Genomic DNA, 19,388 nt, shown 5'->3' on the forward strand with positions numbered 1-19,388 from the left:
GCAATTTCTTTTTAGGAGGATCTTAGGGGCTCCTTCTCTGGAATCCTCTTTCTTTCTTTCTTTCTTTCTTTCTTTCTTTCTTTCTTTCTTTGTTTCTTTCTTTATTTCTTTTAAAAAAATACTTACTGTTTAAAATAATCTGGTGCATCCCACAGGCAGCTACTTTGTTCATCAGAAGAGGCAAAAGACACCTTGAAAAAGGTAGATATAGCAGAATCCAAAAATGTGGAGAAGGGGATAAACTGCATCAGCGACAGAGAAGCCTCCCCCATTGCCCCTTCAGTTTGAATGCTGTTAACCAAATCATACAGTTGAAAGACAAGAACATACCATCAAGAGTTGAATGTATCCCCAGGTGCAGTCTTCAAGGGGAATTTTGGTTGAGGAAGGTCTCCAGGATCAAATCCAAGTGAAGAAAAATATGCTTATGTGTCATGAAAATAATAAATAGCCCTAGAAAGGCACCTGTATTTATCCAGAGACTCCTTTTCTCTTGTTTCTGCATTTATATTAAATGTTTATTTTAGTGGCTAGTTGAATTTGTTTGTACAACCCAATGGAGCCGATATAACTGTAGCTCTCCGGCTGTAACGGTTTGGGTGTTGTTTATCTGTCTCCCTTCTGACAGTTATCACAATGTAATCCTTTGAGTCCTGGCCTTCCATTTCAGCAGACTATGTGAAACCTCTCTCAGATATTTCTAGATTCTTTCTGCAACCTCCAGATATAAGAGGGCCTGACCTCGATCCTGCCGATCCTACAGCCATGTACGAAGCCGTCAGCAGCAAACAATGCACCGAGTTAGCCCGCTGCGTAGCCAGCTATCCTGCATCGTGCAGGCAGCAAGGCGTAAAGGCAGGGTTCACACCTCACGATTTCATTGCGAGCCTCGTGATTTTGAGTGGTTTTCTCCGAATGCCGGCTATCGGCCTCGAGCGGGCTATGTGGAGAATCTTCCGCTTTTATTGGAAAACAAAGGAAACACCGGGCCCGCACAGGTGCAGAGAAAAGCTTGCAGACGTGAAGCAAAGGCACCCCAAAGGCGGGGAAACCCTGAAGGCAAAGGCAAGTGTCCCCCCCCTTGCATTGTATATGATGTTCAAACTCTCATGATATTTGCAAAAAGAAAAGGAGGACTTGGGGCACCTTAGAGACTAACCAATTTATTTGAGCATAAGCTTTCGTGAGCTACAGCTCACTTCATCGGATGCATGATATTTGAGCATTTGCGGCTGGCCAGCCTGTGAGTGGCCCAGGGCGACGCGCAAGCACCGAAGGCTGCAGCCTGCCAGGGCTGGCGCGCTACATACACGTGCAATGCACCCCTGCCCCCTCCAGCGCGTGCAGCCAGCTGCGCTTGCGCACGCCTGCACGGGCTCAGCCGGGTCCGCCACGATCCCATCGTGCCCCGCTCGCCATGACGCTTCATTTTTTTTTCCTCCTCGCGTTCACACCGCTCCTTTCGCGTCTCAACCAACCTTCACCTTCAACCCCCCAGGCCTGGCCCCGCCCCGCTCCGTGACTGACGGCGCAGGGCCGCCAATTCTAACAGGCAGCGGTCCCGGGCGCGGGCGCTGCCCGCCAATGGGAAGAGCGGGAGGCGTGTCTCGGAGCGGCAGCGGGTTCGGGTGCGCGGCGCGGCAGCCCGGAAGGAGCCGGTGGCGGGGGAGGATCGTTGCGCTTGGTGGTGTTCTCGTCAGCCGGCGCCATGGTGAGGCCTGGGGGACCGGAACCCGGGGCTTGGGAGAGGGAGGCCTGGGGCTGGAGGTCGGAGGGGGGCCCTGGGGCTAGAGTCTGCGGGGGGGTCCCGGGGGGGGCGAGCCTGGAGTCTGGGGGGACTGGGGGGGGGCGAGGCTGGAGTCTGGGGGGGACTCGGGGGGACTGACTCGGGGACCCAAGGGTGGAGGCTGGGGGGCCGAGGCTGGGGGGGACTCGGGGGGACTGACTCGGGGACCCAAGGCTGGAGTCTGGGGGGGACTCGGGGGGGGCGAGGCTGGAGGCTGGGGGGGACTCGGGGGGGGGGCAGGGGGACGGACACCTAGGATTGGAAGCCGGGGAGGGGCCTGGGTGCTGGGCCTTTGTGGGCATCTGGTGCTGGGGGGCTTTGGGGATGGGGCTGGCCTGGCGAGGTGGGGTGAAGATCTAGGTGGTGGCCCTGTCTGGGTGTGGGGGAGGACGAGACCCTAGTGGGTGCTTATTGGGAATGGTTTAGTGGCCCAGTAATATGGAGCTGTGATCCGGGACTCTTGGGTTCTCTTTCTGTCCGTGTCAGACACTACTTCTTGGCTCTTGGGCAAGTCGCTTTACCCCTCTTTAGGTGGAGATGATGCTCGGTGCTCAGCAAGTGACCTCGAGGGGCCTGATGTTTGTAAATTGCATTGAGATTCTTGGCTGGATGGTGCTACAGCAAAGCTAGTGTGTAGAACCCTGCAGCACTTGTTACTTTCTGCTACAATACTGCTGTGTTTGCTCATAATGTGAGGACAGGTCTTTGGAGGTAGGGACTGCCTCTTACTCTGTGTTCACAGAGCACAATCAAGATCAGTCCGCTGTGTTTTGTTACTTACCAATAACTGTCTCCCATCTTCCTACTGCATGTGCTCAGTTATAAGGATACTTAAACTTTTTAATTGATGCTGTTTCAATTGGGATGGTTGCCCCCCCCAAAGAACCAGAGGGTTTTATGCTCTCAGTTACCTTAAATCAGTGGGTCTCAAACTTCATTGCATCCTGACCCCCTTCTGATAACAAAAATTACTACATGACCCCAGGACGGGGGACCGAAGACCGAGCGTGGGGCAAAGCTGAAGCCCAAGGGCTTCTGCCCTGGGCAGTAGGTCTTGGGCTTCAACTTGCTGGGGCCCAGGGCCAACACCAGCCTTGGTGACCGCATTAAAATGGGATCCCGACTCACAGTTTGAGAACCTCTGCATTAGATGGATTGTTTAAAATATTGGTTTCAGAGTAGCAGTCGTGTTAGTCTGTATTCACAAAAAGAAAAGGAGTACTAGTGGCCCACCTTGATTATCACTACAAAAGGTTTTCTCCCCCCCCCCCCCGCCCCCGCTCTCCTGCTGGTAATAGCTCATCTTAAGTGATCACTCTCCTTACAGTATGTATGATAACACCCATTTTTTCATGTTCTATGTGTATATAAATCTCCTCACTGTATTTTCCACTGAATGCATCCGATGAAGTGAGCTGTAGCTCACGAAAGCTTATGCTCAAATAAATTGGTTCGTCCCTAAGGTGCCACTAGTACTCCTTTTCTTTTTTCTTAAAGTATTGATTTAACAAGTTAATATTAAGTCTGCTGGGGAAGTTCTTTGTTGAAAATGGAAATAATGATGCCACCTTTGTAAAGTGATTTATTGATGAAAAGTGATATAGAAAAGATGCTTCTCGTATGTATTTATTTATTTATTTATTTAATTACTGCTACTACTGAATTCATGGAGGGAGATTTACTATCAGAATTTCATTGTGAAATTCATTGTAAATCAGAGAAGTTCTGTGTTTAGCTATACTGGAAATGAAGTGTCTTAACTATAGACTTCATACATTTGATCACCTCCTCTGTTAATCAGATGGACAGCAGACTAGGTGCGCAGAAATAGCAGGATACAAACATTCTGCAATGTCATCAAGGAGAATTGGGCCTTGCATAAAACAGAGTATTTTAGAGAGGGTGAGCAGGAGAGAGGGGCTTTGCCCTCTGAGTTTATTTGGTATTCTGAATGGTGAGGAGAGCTTATCTGTGGCCCTGGACGTGAAGCTTCCTTTATAGTCACAGATTCAGTCTTCGGAAGATCCTGTTTATACATAGAAAGTGCATACAGCATGTGCATGAGGCGATCAGGTAATTAAGTTGGTATTGCAGTAAGCCTTATTGCGGTAGAAAATAAAAATTAAAAATTGGAGAACCTAATACTATGAGTAAGATGACAGTGCTAGCGAGAAAATGACTTCAAATGAGGAATTAATTATTTATGGTCAATGTAACTGGCATTTGTTAAAGGAAAGGAGATATCTGACGCTTTTCTGTAGCAGTGAGGCCAGCTAGATTATAATGGCTTATTTTGCCCTGGGAGGACTTGCAGGTATTTCTAGAATGTACTTAACCAAATGATCTAAAGATTTAGCACAGACTGTACAAGACAAACCTAAGCAAATGCAGTGTAGTACAGTGTAACTGATTCAGGGGGTCCCTTCCAGCCATGTTATGTGTGACTTGTGTGTCTTGGCTAAGCTGCATGGGTCTAGTTGATACTAGTCCTTCTAGTATAATTAATGAGTGTACTATAAATGTCCACTGAACCCGAAAATGATCTTTTTCCTTTATAGTCTATTATGTCCTATAATGGAGGGGCTGTAATGGCCATGAAGGGGAAAAACTGTGTGGCCATTGCATCGGACAGACGGTTTGGAATTCAGGCTCAGATGGTGACCACAGACTTTCAGAAGATTTTCCCTATGGGAGATAGACTATATATCGGACTGGCTGGGCTTGCCACAGATGTGCAGACAGTGTAAGTGGAATCTTCTCTTGTGAACACTTGATATTCCTGGTCTATAGGAAGGGAGTTCATTGTATATCTGTAAAGACACAACGCATGTTACACACAGCTGTTTAGGTAGCATCTTTGTCTGAGCATCAAGATTTCCCTTCTCTGAACCCCACTCCAGTCAGTCCTGTTGGAGTTATTCTTGAACCATCCCAAAGACAACATACTTCCTCCACAGTGCCAAAGACTAGTGACGTTGGTTGTTGGCTAATTGTGCCGTGCTTTTAAAAAAAAAATAAAAAAATCCACTGTGTTCCAAAATCAGAGCTGTGTCTGATTTCTTAAGAGCACATGGCAAGTGAGAACCAGATGTCTACATTTGAAGTGCATATGTGCATGCATTTTAAATACATGTGTCCGCATCATGTGTCCATCAGATGTTAATCTCTAGTAGCAAACATTAACCATTAGGAGGGTGGAAGAGGTCCTGACGGATGTGATTATAATACGGATTTTGATCTCATCTGCAGTGCCCAGCGGCTGAAGTTCAGGCTCAATCTCTATGAACTGAAGGAAGGCAGACAGATCAAGCCCCAAACTCTCATGAGTATGGTGGCCAACCTACTCTATGAGAAACGGTAAATATCAAACAGCTGAGCGATTCCACAGATATCACTGAAATCAAGGCATGGTTAATGGAGTTAAATTATGACTCTAGAGGAGTTGAGAGGCATGTTAATTTTCCTAGTGTTGGCAAAGATGATTTACCTACGTTAACTCTGGTAGCTGCACTGGAGATGAAGACTGCTGAACTCCATGTATAGATGGATTCAAACAGTGAATAAACCATACCTTGAGCACAGTTCCGCCAGTTTCTGAAATGGTGCTGAACATGGCTTAGTCCTGTGTACACATGTAGTAAAACTATATTCGGCAGCACCAATTATCAGTAATGGGAAACCTTAATGGAGACATAACTATTGTATGGGTGTCTTACACCAAAGACTTAAGAGCTAGGTCACTGAAGCACACTATGTTTGATACTCACTAGAGAGATGGATAGTTAACAGCATAGAGGGGAAGAGTTTTTGGAATGAAATTGTGTCCCTGGAATTGGTTTCAATTTGGGTCCAATGTTTAAGGAAAGCTCGGTTGTATCTAGATTCTTACTATCACAAATAACAGTTGCACACTGAGTAACATTTAATTAATAAACAGGAAGCTGCTATCTTGAATCAAAGTGTTCCTGACAGTCGCCTTTTGCATAGAATATTATCAGGGACTTAAGTAAACTCTGATTCTTAGAATTGCTAGATCAGGCATTCTGAGTTGGGCAAATTCTCTAACGTGCTGAAATGACCTAGAATTCTCTTCTAGAGCAACTCCCAACAGAACAAATGTAAGATATTTATAAATAACACTCAATTTCCAGTTGTACCACATTTCTACTGCTGAAGGCTGTTTGGAGGCAGGCCAATGGGATCTAAAGATTCTCCCCCACCACTTAAGAAAACACCAAAACATGATGGTTATGTGCTCATGGATGCAGAGGGCACCTGTTTTTGAAATACAAGGACCACTTACTTTTTCCTGAACCCAGATCAAAAATGTTTGTTCCCTACAAGTAATGATTTGCCTAAACACCAGAATCTGGAAATCGTAAACAGCTTTTGAAACTTTGACTTCAATGGGGAAGCAGATTATTTCAGTGTGTCTTTTTGTCACTGAAATGTTGCTGAAATAAAAGTCCATTCACAGTTATGTGGTACTAAAACAGTAACTGGGTAGTTCCAAACTAATTTGAAAGGCTCCTACTAACACCATAGATGGAATAAATACTTTCCTTAAATACCTACTGAGTTAGAATTCTGCTATTACTTCAAATTTATGCATCCTTAGGCTGTTCTGACTTATGCTTTGCTGTTCACAGGTTTGGACCTTATTACACAGAGCCAGTTATTGCTGGACTGGACCCCATAACTTATGAACCTTTCATCTGCTCTTTGGACCTGATTGGTTGTCCCATGATAACAGATGACTTTGTTGTCAGTGGCACCTGCTCAGAGCAGATGTATGGCATGTGTGAGTCTCTCTGGGAGCCTGACATGGTGAGTGAGGCGGCGGCGAGATCTGTCTAGTGGTTTAACTTCCAAATGATTCTTGGATTTTTTTGAATCCTTTGCCGTTAAATTGGAGAGAGGGAATTCAAGCTACTCCTATTGTATAATAATGCCTCTACCTTGTGAAGTGCTTTGACTACTGATGAAAACCCCTATATAATCTTTAATGTATTTATGTTCACAAACACCCCTGTGAGGTAGGGAAGCATTATTTTAACATATAGGGAACTAAGGCACAGGGAGGCTAAATGACTTGTCCACAGTTACACAAGCAGTCAGTGGTGGAGTGAGGAATAGAACCTGGGTCTCCCATGTGCTAGGCCTGTGCCCTAACCCCACAATGGACCCTAGTAAAAGTTTTAAGGTAAGTTCTGGCAGAAATATGCGAGATCCCAAGTCAAGTTTCTCCTTGGGCATGGAGAGGGTCAGAGTGTTGCAGCTTGGTGAACTGCCCCAAAACCTAGTAGCTCAGCTATAGAAACCAACTAAAAGACTTTCCCTTCCTCTCTTTTCAGGAGCCAGACCACCTCTTTGAAACGATCTCGCAGGCTATGCTGAATGCAGTGGACAGAGATGCTGTGTCTGGCATGGGTGTGGTAGTCCATATAATGTAAGTATGGCTTTCACAGTCTCTTTCCCTTGGAGAGAAGGGGCAGAGTTAAACACAGTGCCTTAAGTCAGTCAAGGAACGGCTACTAGGCTTGACCTCTGCCCTCCTTCAGTAAGGTCTTGTCTACACTAGATCTTTAAACTTCCTATGATTGCTAACATACCTTGCTGCAGGAGCACTGGTGATAATAAATTAAGAGTCTAGTACAGCTGCTGTTAGCAGCATTTCCCCCCTCCAGTCGTGATTATTTGCACCCAGGAAGTGCTACTACTTCAGGCTGAGATGAAATAAGTCACTGTAGAACTCAAGATTTCCATGCAGAACTAAAAGCTGCCTTGGCCACCCCTTATGTTCAGTAGTGTCTCAGCCGTTTTGTTAATCAGCGAATTAAGGGAGGGCCTTGTTTAGAGCTCTATCTGAAACTGTAGTGGCTCAGGCTCACGCCTACAGGTTCTGGAGGAGAATGAAGTGTCAATGACCTATTTCAAACCTGTGTCTCTGCACGGATTATGAAGCTAGGAGTTGTGAAAGGGAGCCATTTATTCATGGACATCTAGCATCCAATTTACATTGTCTCCGATTAAGTAGGGAGAGCTCTAAAACTAGGGCATTGCATGTGGGTCTTGCCCACATGCTCAGGGTTTAACTGACCACCATATTTAGGGTCAGGATGGAATTTTCCCCCAGGTCAGAGTGGCAGACACCCTTGGGTTACTTGCAGGTTTAAACTAGTGAAAATGACAGATTCTCTGTAACTTGAAGTCTTTAAATCATGATTTGAGGACTTCAGTAACTCAGCCAGAGGTTAGGGGTCTGTTACAGGAGTGGGTGAGGTTCTGTGGCCTGCAATGTGCAGGTGGTCAGATTAGATGATCACAAGGGTGCCTTTTGACCTTAAAATCTGTTGCAGCAGCTGTAGGCCAAGCTTACTGCATACACCAGGGAATTCTTGCATCCCTCTAAGCCACCTGGGTGCCAGCTTCCCCTTACCCACCATTCTTATGCCGCAAACAAGAGTCAGGGTGTCAACATGTTAAACTCTCTTTGGAGGAAGAGGTATTACACTGGAAAGCAATAATTAGTGCTATCAACCAGTAGTTTGTTCTATAGACAACTGCAGAGCTGCTTGAAGCAGCTGGCAAGGGCTCCTTTTAATGCCCAGAACATTTCCTGAAATTTAGAACTGATCAGAGGGGGTGTTGATGAGTTACTGCATTACATAGAAACATTCCACCACATTTTTGTAAGGACTTTGCTTGGAAGGATGAAGTGGTAGTTTGTCTCTCCTCTTGTTGCAGTGAAAAAGACAAGATCACCACCAGGACACTGAAAGCACGCATGGACTAGCCTCAGAAGTTTGTGCTTGTTTCGCATGCCAGGCTATTTTGAATTTTTTAAATAAACTCTCTCCATTATTGTATTGGGCTTGCTTGTTCTTGTCAATACACTATAGGGAGAGAATGCAGGCTGAATGTAACAAGTATACTTATTACAAAATAACTACATAACTGGAGAATCTGGATTTATTCACTCTGCAATACCGTCACCACAATGAGGCGGCCTGGGTTTCAGCTATATAGTTGGAACAGAGTTTGCTATCATCCAAGCTGGAGAATACTAAGAGTAGTGGTAAACTGCTGAAGCTGTTGCTTTTCATGGTATGTAGCAGTGGTAGTTTCATGTCCAACATTTTTGCCCAGCTGTGCATACATTCAAAGTGAGATTCTTACAAAACTACTAATAGGGACCTGCTCAGAACAAAATAGTATTTTCAAGTGGGATTATGGCTGTAAAACTGTACTTGGTATTGCAGCAGTAGCAAAGGATAGGAATCTGATTTTGCACAGCTTAGCTACAGTAAAAACAGGCAGACCAGAACTTATTAGACAAGGATGTACACAAACTTTTAATTTTATTTTTTTTCTGGCTGAGACTCATCTTGTAACATGCATGCATTTCAAAACAGTAAGTTTCTCAAATTGCTCCTAGCAAACAGACAAGCACAGAGGACTTAATTCCTATTTAAAAAAAACAAACAGCAGTGAAAATCTAGAATGCTCCATTTTTCTAAGTTTTAGATTAAACTTAATTTATTCACATTTTTTCAGTTGCACTGATTAGCCCCACCACTGATCTGTGTGTAATAGGCTCATTTAACACAGCTCAATCCAATTGCATTTAGTATCATACATCTAAACAAAGAACAGCACAAGATCTGAGTGGTCAACTTAAACCACTTGAATCACAAGAATTCATTATACATGTCAAGGAAAGTCAGTCATGGCTAATATCATGGATGCTGGCAAATAAGCTCAGCAAGGAGGACAGGTAGGCAAGTTGGAAATGGTGCATTAAAAAGCAGGAGGGGAGAGTATTGTAATTTGTTTTCAAATTATTGTTACAATAACAATGTCTTGAATTAGTTGTAGGATGGTGCAACCAAAGTTGCACACACCTTGACCTTTGAAATGTTTGTTTATACCATCTAACATTTAAAAACACTCCAGCCTTTCTACAGCAACAAGTGGGACACCTCTGCACAGTAAGTATAGGATAGGGAGTCCTTCACAGGTTTGGGCCAGAATATAATTCACCCGGTGAAAGACTTTTCTCCATAATTAGTCTCACTACAATTTTATGCCTCTGGTTTCACCTGGGGTTAGAACACTGATTTGAAGTTGAAGGCAGTTTTGATAGCCACTGGCAGGAAAAACAGTCATTCTTTGCCTAGGTGGGCAAATAGCAAGCACCCCTCATTATTAAAAACACACTTAATTTTTACTGACAGTAAAAATTAAATCTGAAGTTAGATTTCCTGGAAGTGGAAGAGCAGGCCCTTCATCATGCTGTAAAGTCTGTATCCACCTCAAAAGTGCATTGTTTTACATAAAGAAAATTGCATGCCATCTCCTATTTAAACAACTGGCAGCATCTTGAATATTTTCATAACATCCTTGGTCCTATCCAGTATTCTTAGCTGAAAATTCCAAGGCCATTTGACTCTTCAGGGATTAAGTCAAACACCACTGACTTTTTTTTTTTTTTTTTTTTTTTTAAGTACACTCCCACCCCCCAGAGCTTCATAATTAGCTAAAGAGACTACAATTAAAACTAGGGCATCATTAGAGGCACTGTATTAAGGGATAAGTATAAAAAACTTGATAGAGGGAGGAAACAGAATCATACACGTCTTCTCAAAGATAATTCCGTAACCTCCCCTGCTTGCCGCTCTTATAGGTGAATGACAAGGACAGACAATCAGTCTGTAAGTGAAAGAAACCAGAGAGTGGCCAGGTAGGGTTAGGCCCAGTGCAGCGAGAGAGAAAGAGAGAGATGCTCCTGCCCTGATTAATTTTTCCTAAAGTTAGTGGGGTGTGTGCTGGAAGGGAGAACATTCCCTATCTTCCAGCTCCACACTAGCTTTTTTTCCTTTTTGCCTAGCATGTTAGCAAAGAGACTTTCCTGCCATTTGGCTGGAGTCTCTTAAGTGATCTGCTATTAAGAGTTTATTCTACAGCTCTAAAGACTGCATCTTTTTCCATGTGAGCTATGGTTTTAATTGCAATGCACTTCAGTGTAACGGGATCTGGGAGGGCACATGCTACAGGCAGAAGTATATCTACATTCAGCAACCTAGAACACAGTCAGACTGAAACTAGATAAAGCTATTACAGGCAGTTGTAAAAAATCGGGGGGGGGGGGGGGGGGGGGGGTGCAGGGTGTTTAAATATTTGAACTCAAGAGAATAAAGATTCTATATCAAGATTAAAAACAAAAGCAAAAGTCCCTTTTAAAAACAAATCAAATATTTGCAGCTTCACCTCTTAGAGTAACAAAAAAAATACTGTCTAGAAACAAAATTAGCATTTTTAACATAATGCTACCTCTCAAAATGTAAACAATATACAAACTGCTTATGTTAAACAAAGTTATACCTGGGTAATACATCTTTAAATGATAAAATTGCATTTAGTTTTTTATATATATACACACAGTATGGCAACAAAAATGGCAAAATGGGTAAGTGCTGAAGTGAATAGATATTTTTAGGGCTTTTATACCACTTGAGGCATTGAGACAACCAAATGGGGTCTAATAGAGGATTCTTTGCTCCCTATCTAGAATGGGAAAAGAAATCACAAGGTCTTAAATCCTTAGCGTCATGTGTTTTGTAACATTGGCTGCAGGAACTACTCGTTTTGATTTCAGCTGTTTACCAAGTTCCAGCGAATCAGTTTTTTGCTCCAAATTACATAAACTTCTTCCTTTGACTGTCCTTGGGTTGCCCACTTAAAATATACCACTGCAGAATGGCTGCAGTTTACTTCCCTATTTACCGTAATTACAAAAAAAATTGCATATTTAAGTCTAGCGTACTAAAGTTTCAACTAATTTCCCACAAGGAGAATGGCAAACTTACCAGGCCAAAATTGTAGGTTCAGGACTTTTTAAACTGTCAAGAGTATAACGCGAATGGTATTTAATTCCTATTTCACGGATGACATTTTGTTTAGAGGAAAGCAACCAATATCCTCCTTCACCCCTCTACGTTTTCTCTTTGATTTGTGGTATTGTTAGCCAAACACCCTAAGACGTGCGAGAATCTTACCAGGGTGCCAGACAATAGCATGTTAGTTCCCCAAATTTACACAAAAACAAGACAATGGATTACAATGGCATAAAAAAATTTGTCCCCCATCAAAGGGAATGACCCATGAATGAACAAAAAGTTTCATGTCCCATTAAAACCAATGATTTGTTTTAGACCTTTTTTAAACACTATTTACAATGTACTCTTCTAAGCCTAGTTTTCAGTCTTGACAAATCCCGTCATTCCCCTATGCTGAGGGCAGCGGAATTACGTCAGGAACGTGGATTAAAATAGTCATCCCACATTCAGAATCTAATCACAGCTAGCATTAGTCTAGTTAGTTACCAAGACACGATGAGTACCACCGATTCTCTCTCAACAGGACCAAATCGACAGAGCAAACTAGCACAGGACACACACATTCTAACAGCTTATTCCTGAAACAAAGGCATTTGTGAAAACAGTTTCAAGGCAGATAAGCAACTTATGTCAACTGCAGGGTCTCTTCAAAACGGCTAAATCCTGCTTAAAAAAAATACACAGACCTGTTCTGCAGCAGAAGTAATTAAACTTACAGCAACTTCGACAAGCTTGGCTGTGAAAAATACGACAAGCGTTCTGGAGACAAATAGGACATAATTCAAATTTCTTACGGGGAAAAATATCTGGAGTCAGTGTTCAGTCATTTATGCCCATTGACTCACTCTACCAGCTAGAGTTATGGACCTGGAGCAGAGCGGAGCGTAGACAATTACAACTCAAGTTCGGAGTCCTTTGTGTTGAGCAGTGGAACCGGACACACATCCAACTTGTTACAGTCACAACTCCCAACACTGCAGACTGACAGCAATTTACATTTCTCAAGCTGCACTTCATGTTGGGTGGGCTGGTTTTTTAAACCTCTTCTCAGGCAAGAATTCAAGTACTTGTAACAGAACTGGACGAGTTAGGAAGACTCTGAACGTTAGCTAGATTAACACTGGCAGAACTGTCCTGCGTCAGCTCTATTTTAGATTTAACAATTGTCACTTTTTCTAGACAGCCAAATGTAACCCCAAACCCACAGAAGAAGTTAACATTTTCTTCTTCAGTGGAGTCTTCCCAGGCCTATCTTAAGCACAATGGTTGTGTGACTATCCAGTATTTTTCATTCTACTTTTTAGCTTCTATGAGTTATGCCTTAAGTGACCATCTTTGGTAGATGCTCATTTCCCTCGTCTTCCTTGTGACGTTAATTTCTTAAGAAATTTTTTAACGCCCCCGCAAAAAAGGTGCCCAGCCTGAGTTTACCTAGTTAAGGTTCAGCAGCTCCTCAACATTTTCATCCTCAAAACGGCAGACTACTCTCCCCCCCCCGCCTCCGACCGAGAAGGAAATAAAAGGGTTTGTACGGCTTCCTGTTAAAAAAAACCCTGTCCATTAAAAAGAACAGCAGTTTGTGGAATTAGGCATTGCTTCTCCTCTTATTTAACACAAGCTACGGGTTACAGCTCCCCCTTTTAAACAGCTATTCGTGGTATCCTTACTGGCGTCTCTTGATCAGAGAGGAGAAAGTGTCATTATGAACAGCAGTGCTGCAGCAATTAGATACTCTTTTTTAAAAAAAGCCTCAAATCTCTATTTGGGCATTTCTGTAACAAAAGGAAAAAAGCCACTTTTCCACCTGGGTCAAGTGGAATATTTGAGACTGCACCTAGATTAGTTTCCTGTAAATCATACAGTGCCACACGCTCACACTCACTCATCCCCCACGTGCTACAGTGTCTGTTTTAGTGTGTCAGGCCGCGTTCTCTGCTCGGAAGTAGCCCCTCATCTCTTCCTTTCTGGCTCAAGGTAGAAGGTGACTATGTCAGGATATTGGACATAAATTCATTGAAGCGTTTAGAGTACTGCTCCGGATTCACCGTGGAGATCTCTGCCCCAGCCTGCAATGCACAAAGGACAGATTAAGGCACAGGACTCTGATCTTTGGGGAGTTACAAGGCAGCACCATGGTAGCTGCAGGGGACTGTTCATAACTGCGTGCTAAGCCGAGGGGAGTGAGGAGACAGCAGGAGGTTACTGCACCAGCATAGCCAGGCACCAAGAATCACACAAACAAGAATCTACAAGTTACATCGGTTCCAAGCTCCATGACAGCTGGACTCCTGACCTGAAGGAATTTGCTTTTAGTCTAAGTCTGGGGCTCTACTCAAGAGATGGATGCGTGGCATTTTATTTATTGTTTTTAGAGGCAGGTCTGGAAGGAATATCAAAGGCTGCATATCCTACCCATTTGCCAGCTCCTTTCAAGCCCTGTTTGGTAGTGACCTAAAGTTATTGCTTGATGGCTGTTTGGTGACCTAGGCAAAGCAAGTTGCTGGGTGTCAGTCCACTTTTAGTGATTCAGGGTCACATGTTGGTAGTCTGAGCAGAGAGGGAGAAGCCAATAGGCCAAGGAGCTTGATCTCTCCTCTCATCCTAGAGGTGAATCTATCCAGGTCAACTCTGAGGCATGTTGGCTGTGGTGCAACTGTTCTGGGGATGGAAGACTGCAATCCTCAGGGCCGGCAAGCTGGCACCTTGCCCAGCACTAGTCACTTGGGGAAAAGAGCAAGAGATCTGGCTAATGAAACTTTCCCTCGGTGGTCTGGCCCAGTAGCTTAGTGTCTGTTTGTATTGCTAAGAGGGGGAGACGTGAGCCTTTTGATCCCTGAGTCAGCGACAACAGGACAGGAGGCTCAGCCCTGGTGAACAGATTAATGAGGGATACCACCAGGTTAGGGATCAGTTCTGTTGCAGACGGAAGGATCTCATGGGTGGTGGGGAATTTCCAGGCCCCTGAAAAACTGGTTTTTAGCAATTATTCAAAAAAGTCAGCACCATAAAAAAAAAAAAACACGAGAGAGACCCAGAAATACCCCCCTCTTCCCCCAACTTCTCAGAGGAGAGACCTGCTTACCCCATGTTTCACTGTTTTGGCAGCATGTGCAGCTTTCTTCTTTGCATCGTACGGCGTAAGAATGTCTATAATGGCCATGAAATATACCTCCTTCTTAGGGGCACCTGAGAAGACACAAAAGTCTCTTTAACACACTCCCAAGCTACATCAGCAGGGCTTGAATAACCACCTGCAGCCACCTCTATTAATAGAGTAAATAAATCTGCTTTAATGTAATTAGCAGGCAGGGGGAGAAGCAGATTGTAAGAGGTAGAACAGAGGATCTACCGGGAACATCAGAGCAGAGGCCCACATACCCTCTAGAAACATCAACATCCCACACTGAAAGCCTTGTTTCCATGGAGTTTAAACATTTAACATTAACAACAAGGGAATTGAACATCCAAGTGGACTGGTTCCCAGGAGAGGGTCTGGGTTAGTTCTCGCTATACATACCCCACCCAAAACAGGACACCTTTCCTGCCCCTCCACATAACAAGACTCCTCCTCACTCACTGTCATGGCTTTTCATGGCATACACGTCGACTGAAGGGTCAAACTCTCCAGGCCCGAAGAACCGCGGGAAGTTGAGGAGGTTGCCGGGGCTGTCAGGTGGGGTCCCGTAAGAGCCAATAGGGTTCCCGCCAATGCCATCGTTCTCACACTCCTCGTCCTCGGCCCGATCCTCCACGTCCATCTCCTCCTGCTCTGCCCGGTCAACATCGTGAATGCCCACCAGCAGGCTGTAGTCCATGATCTTCAGCTGAGCTAAAAACTGGGAGAAGGGAGCAACAAAACCACAGGGACATTCTCATGAGCCAAAGCTACCTAGCCCTCAGCACGCACTGCCTCCAGCGATCACGGTCTTGTGGCTAGAGCAGAGTCAGAACTCTGGGTCTGTACCTGGCTTTGGGATGTCGCGTGAGACTTGCTCCAAGGACATATGTCGGCTGGCAGTAGGGCTGGGAACAGAACCCAGGAATCCTGGCTCCAAGCCCCCTGCTCTGACCATTTCTAGCTCGGTTGTGAATGCTTAATGGTTTCGGTGGTTTGAGGTCCTTGCACGGAAAGGGGTTACTTAGCTGGAGGAGGGTGTTAGTGTGTCTATATAAACGTGATCCCATCAAGATACCCAACCATGATAAAACCAGCTGGCTGCACCATCAACATGGAGAGAAGAAAACACCTCTGCATTTTGAGCAGAAACAGCCAGCGACCACCACAGTGATTTTGATCAAAGGACTGCAGCACTGGGAATGGCCTGCTGTTTCTGTTGAGGGCCATCTGAAAGACAGATCAAGTACAGTCAGTCTCTCATCTCTCAAACACTCAGGGGATAGATGCTGCATTGCTTCCATCTGGCAGGAAATCAGTCCAAATGTTTGCAATGTGTGGTACAGGCGCTTGGCTACCTATAGCGAGCCAGCGGGACCGAGGGATGTTGCTAGTTTAGAAATGAAGGAAGAACACATCAGGATGGGGAGAGGATCGTGACAGAAAAGATATAACAGCAGGATAGAGCTAAGCCAGCTAACCAATGTGGAATCAGCCAGTGGGGCCTTCTAAGATGGAACTCCAGAGAGGTTGCTGAAACATTTGCATCTTGGATCCAGGAGGCGGATAGCGTTTGATGCACAGAGTTGGGCCAATGTTGTATGAGCCAAGAGAACCACCTAGTGTTGGACACCGAGAGAGACAGGACAAGAAAATAGCTGAACCACAGGCCTTGGGCTACTGGGTCAGATGAGTATTCCTATAGCACCCCATGTATTCACTGATGCATTCTGATTGGGAGGAGACAAGAGGTTCTCTCTGCCCTGTTCTTCCTTGTCATTTCCCAGTCTCCTCCATAGCAATTGCAATAGAGGATGCATACTTTAAAAATAACGCAGCTACTGTACTATTTGGGGGGGGGAGGAGGGGAAGACACGGACGGACTGTGGGGTCACAAAACCCAGCGGTCTGAGCCCCCTGTTCATGGCAACAATCTGAGCCCCAACTCAACTCTACTCTACCTCCACGTCCCGCTTTAGCTTTTCGAGGAAGTTCTTTTTACTCTCTTCTCCAACGTGGAGCTTCTGGCCTTCATTCAAGAAGTCATTGTCTTTGAACGTTGGCAAATCCTTGGCCTGTGAGAGAGAGGACTACGTTAGATGTCCTGAGCCGAATGCCAATGGCCACAGCTATTGGCGGGTCCATTCTTTTGCAGAATATCAACTGGATCAACATGACAATGGAAAACAGAGGAAGCTGCGTTGACTTAATCTTCTAAAGCAAGAGATTCGCTCTTTCCCATACGCCTGGAAATGGCATGGAGCAAGACACCTGGATTTATCAGCAACTCCATTTGCTTGCCTCCAGCTGGGGGGGGGGAGGGGGGAGGGAGAGAGGAGGCAACAGAGATACCAATAGCAGCTCAGTTTCAAAGGCTGCCAAGAATATTTGCTTCGGGCTGAAAGCTTGATCAACAGTCTCAGCCAAGGAGGGGCTAGCCAACCCCACAAATAGAAGAAAAATCCATGTGGTTGTTTTCAGATTAGAAAATCTTGAGACAAGAGCTCCTCTCCCCCAATCATTACATGAAAAATCAATCCACTGCATTTTGAGGACTTTGTAATGGGGACCAAGTGTTTCTGCAATGTAAGTGCTTCTCATGGATATTAAAGAAATTAAGTTTCACAAACTCTTTGCATGTATAGCTGGGAATTACATTCTTTAGTCCTTAGAGTGGCACATAAATCCATGGCAATTTATATAAATATTATGTGGTGTCACACAAAGCCACGTCAGACGAGAAATCATAGTTACACCACATAGGGAGTAACACCACATAACCAGGCACAACAGGGCAGTTGTAAGGTGGGGTTAGATTATACCCAGATATTGGAGATTTAATTATGAAAAGGAAATTCTCAGTGGCTTGTGCGAGAGATCTGTAACTTTTTGGGAGGCTACTGTGTAGACAGGAGAGGAAATCTTCCAGGATCCCTCCAAGGTCTCCACTCAAAGACCCTGTGATCAACCAGCCCAGCCTTCCTGCTTGAGTGAAGTGCTGCTCCCTAAATCGTCATGACAGCTCCAAAAAATTGAAACAAAAGAAGTGTGGCCTTAACCAGGTGTGCTCAGCTCTACTAAGTGCCTTTGTTACATCCCATCCCCCTGGACCATACCTACTGCAAACCCTTGTGTGTGCTTCAGTTTACTACCATGAGGCGTTCAGTTGATTTCAATAGTACTATTCATGGCAGTAACATTAAGCATGGGCATAGGGGATGGCAGGACTCGAGCCTTAGGTTGAAAGCTCTGTAGAGAAGGGAGTCGGGACCAGATTTACAAAGAGATTTAGGCACCTAAAGATGTAGGTAAGTGCTTAGTGGGATTTACCAAAATGCCTATCCCCGGTAGGTGTCTAACTCCCAATCTGGCCCTTTGGCTTCAGATTGGCCTGCGAGAGACCTGGCACGCTGAGGGTATTAATGGGCAACATTTCTGGAAGAGCCGATGTCACACTGACTTTCAGTGGGACTTAGGCACTTCTGAAAACGTGCCCTATATGAAGGTATTATTAGGTACCTCCTTTGGCAGAGCCAGTAGCCTGGCAAACAAGGGGACCAGGTTGTACCACACCTAGACTGTCAGGCAAGCCCTTTGCTTTTTTGTTAATATTTTATTTTGTGCAACAACAAGATAAACCATTGCACAACCTTTTGGGGACTAACACACAGTTGCTATAATGGAGAATCTGAACTAGCAGTTTAGCTTGTCACCAGGTTTCACTGTTCGTTAACCCTTTGGTAGGAAGACACGATTAGCTGGCTAGCCCCCTTGTAAGCACCACTGGGAATGAAATGTTGCTCCTGCACAGGCAAAGTAGCAGTATCATTCATACCTTTTCTTTGTCACTTGCTTCCCTGGAGACTGTTGAGCCCTGATAAGAACAAAAGAAATGGGACATAATTCACCATGAGCAGCCATCAGCAGAATTTAAATTGACCATCACGAGGGGTAAAAGTACAAGATTCAGTTTATTTTTTTAAAATGCTTCTTTGCTCCTGATGAAGAGGTAACCTCACAAAAATGTATTTTGAAAACATCATATAAAGGCAGCAGACAATGGTCTGAGCTGGTTGGAGAATGTGTTCCCTTTTCCCTTGTTTGCGGTCTCTCTGGTACTATATCCCGTAATTTGACCAATGCAATGTGTTGCCCTGATTTTAAAAATACACGTGATCGAGAGGAGAGAGACCTGCACCTTCCTGTGAATCATATGGTCCTGGATATTATAGAATCTGAGCTACATGGCCACCGGTCTGATTCAGTACGTGAATCCCTCTCTCACTACAACCCATGCTTTGAACAGTGAGGATGAAATCCTGGCCCCAGTTGAAGTCAATGACCAACCCCCTTGAGCCAGACTCGTACTTCCACGCTTTCAAGGCTCAACTTTCTCACGTCCATGACAACAGACCACGTGGTTTCTCTCTGCATTAGCACCTCCAGGAACTACACAGCTGCAAAAAGCTTCTGACCTTTGCTTTATGAAATGCAGCTCACGCTACACTATGAAGAAGTGGATTTTATCTCAATAGTATGCATCTCTCTCTCCTAGTGCAGACAAGGCAGGATAAAAAGACACACAATG

At 44.6% G+C, this 19,388-nt stretch overlaps 2 protein-coding genes across 2 annotated transcripts in view; one reads left to right on the plus strand and one right to left on the minus strand.

The window, feature by feature from the left end:
* Positions 1-1,569: 1,569 nt before the first annotated feature.
* On the plus strand, positions 1,570-8,655 carry PSMB3 (proteasome 20S subunit beta 3). The gene is given in 7 exon segments (XM_037887211.2): positions 1,570-1,662; positions 1,664-1,711; positions 4,345-4,529; positions 5,036-5,143; positions 6,436-6,613; positions 7,141-7,235; positions 8,534-8,655. Coding segments are annotated over 7 exon segments (741 nt in total). The 5' UTR covers positions 1,570-1,584; the 3' UTR covers positions 8,583-8,655.
* A 475-nt stretch (positions 8,656-9,130) lies between these two features.
* Positions 9,131-19,388, minus strand: part of PIP4K2B (phosphatidylinositol-5-phosphate 4-kinase type 2 beta) — a 33,314-nt gene continuing 23,056 nt past the window's right edge. Inside the window, exons 6-10 of the mRNA XM_037887209.2 lie at positions 18,636-18,674; positions 16,762-16,875; positions 15,263-15,521; positions 14,768-14,871; positions 9,131-13,751 (exon numbers count right to left, since the gene is read on the minus strand). Of these exons, the coding sequence (XP_037743137.1) occupies positions 13,671-13,751; positions 14,768-14,871; positions 15,263-15,521; positions 16,762-16,875; positions 18,636-18,674 (597 nt within the window). The 3' untranslated portion in view covers positions 9,131-13,670. The remainder of the gene's footprint in view (positions 13,752-14,767; positions 14,872-15,262; positions 15,522-16,761; positions 16,876-18,635; positions 18,675-19,388) is intronic.

Source organism: Chelonia mydas, chromosome 27 (assembly GCF_015237465.2).
Source record: "Chelonia mydas isolate rCheMyd1 chromosome 27, rCheMyd1.pri.v2, whole genome shotgun sequence".
Classification (NCBI taxonomy): domain Eukaryota; kingdom Metazoa; phylum Chordata; order Testudines; family Cheloniidae; genus Chelonia; species Chelonia mydas.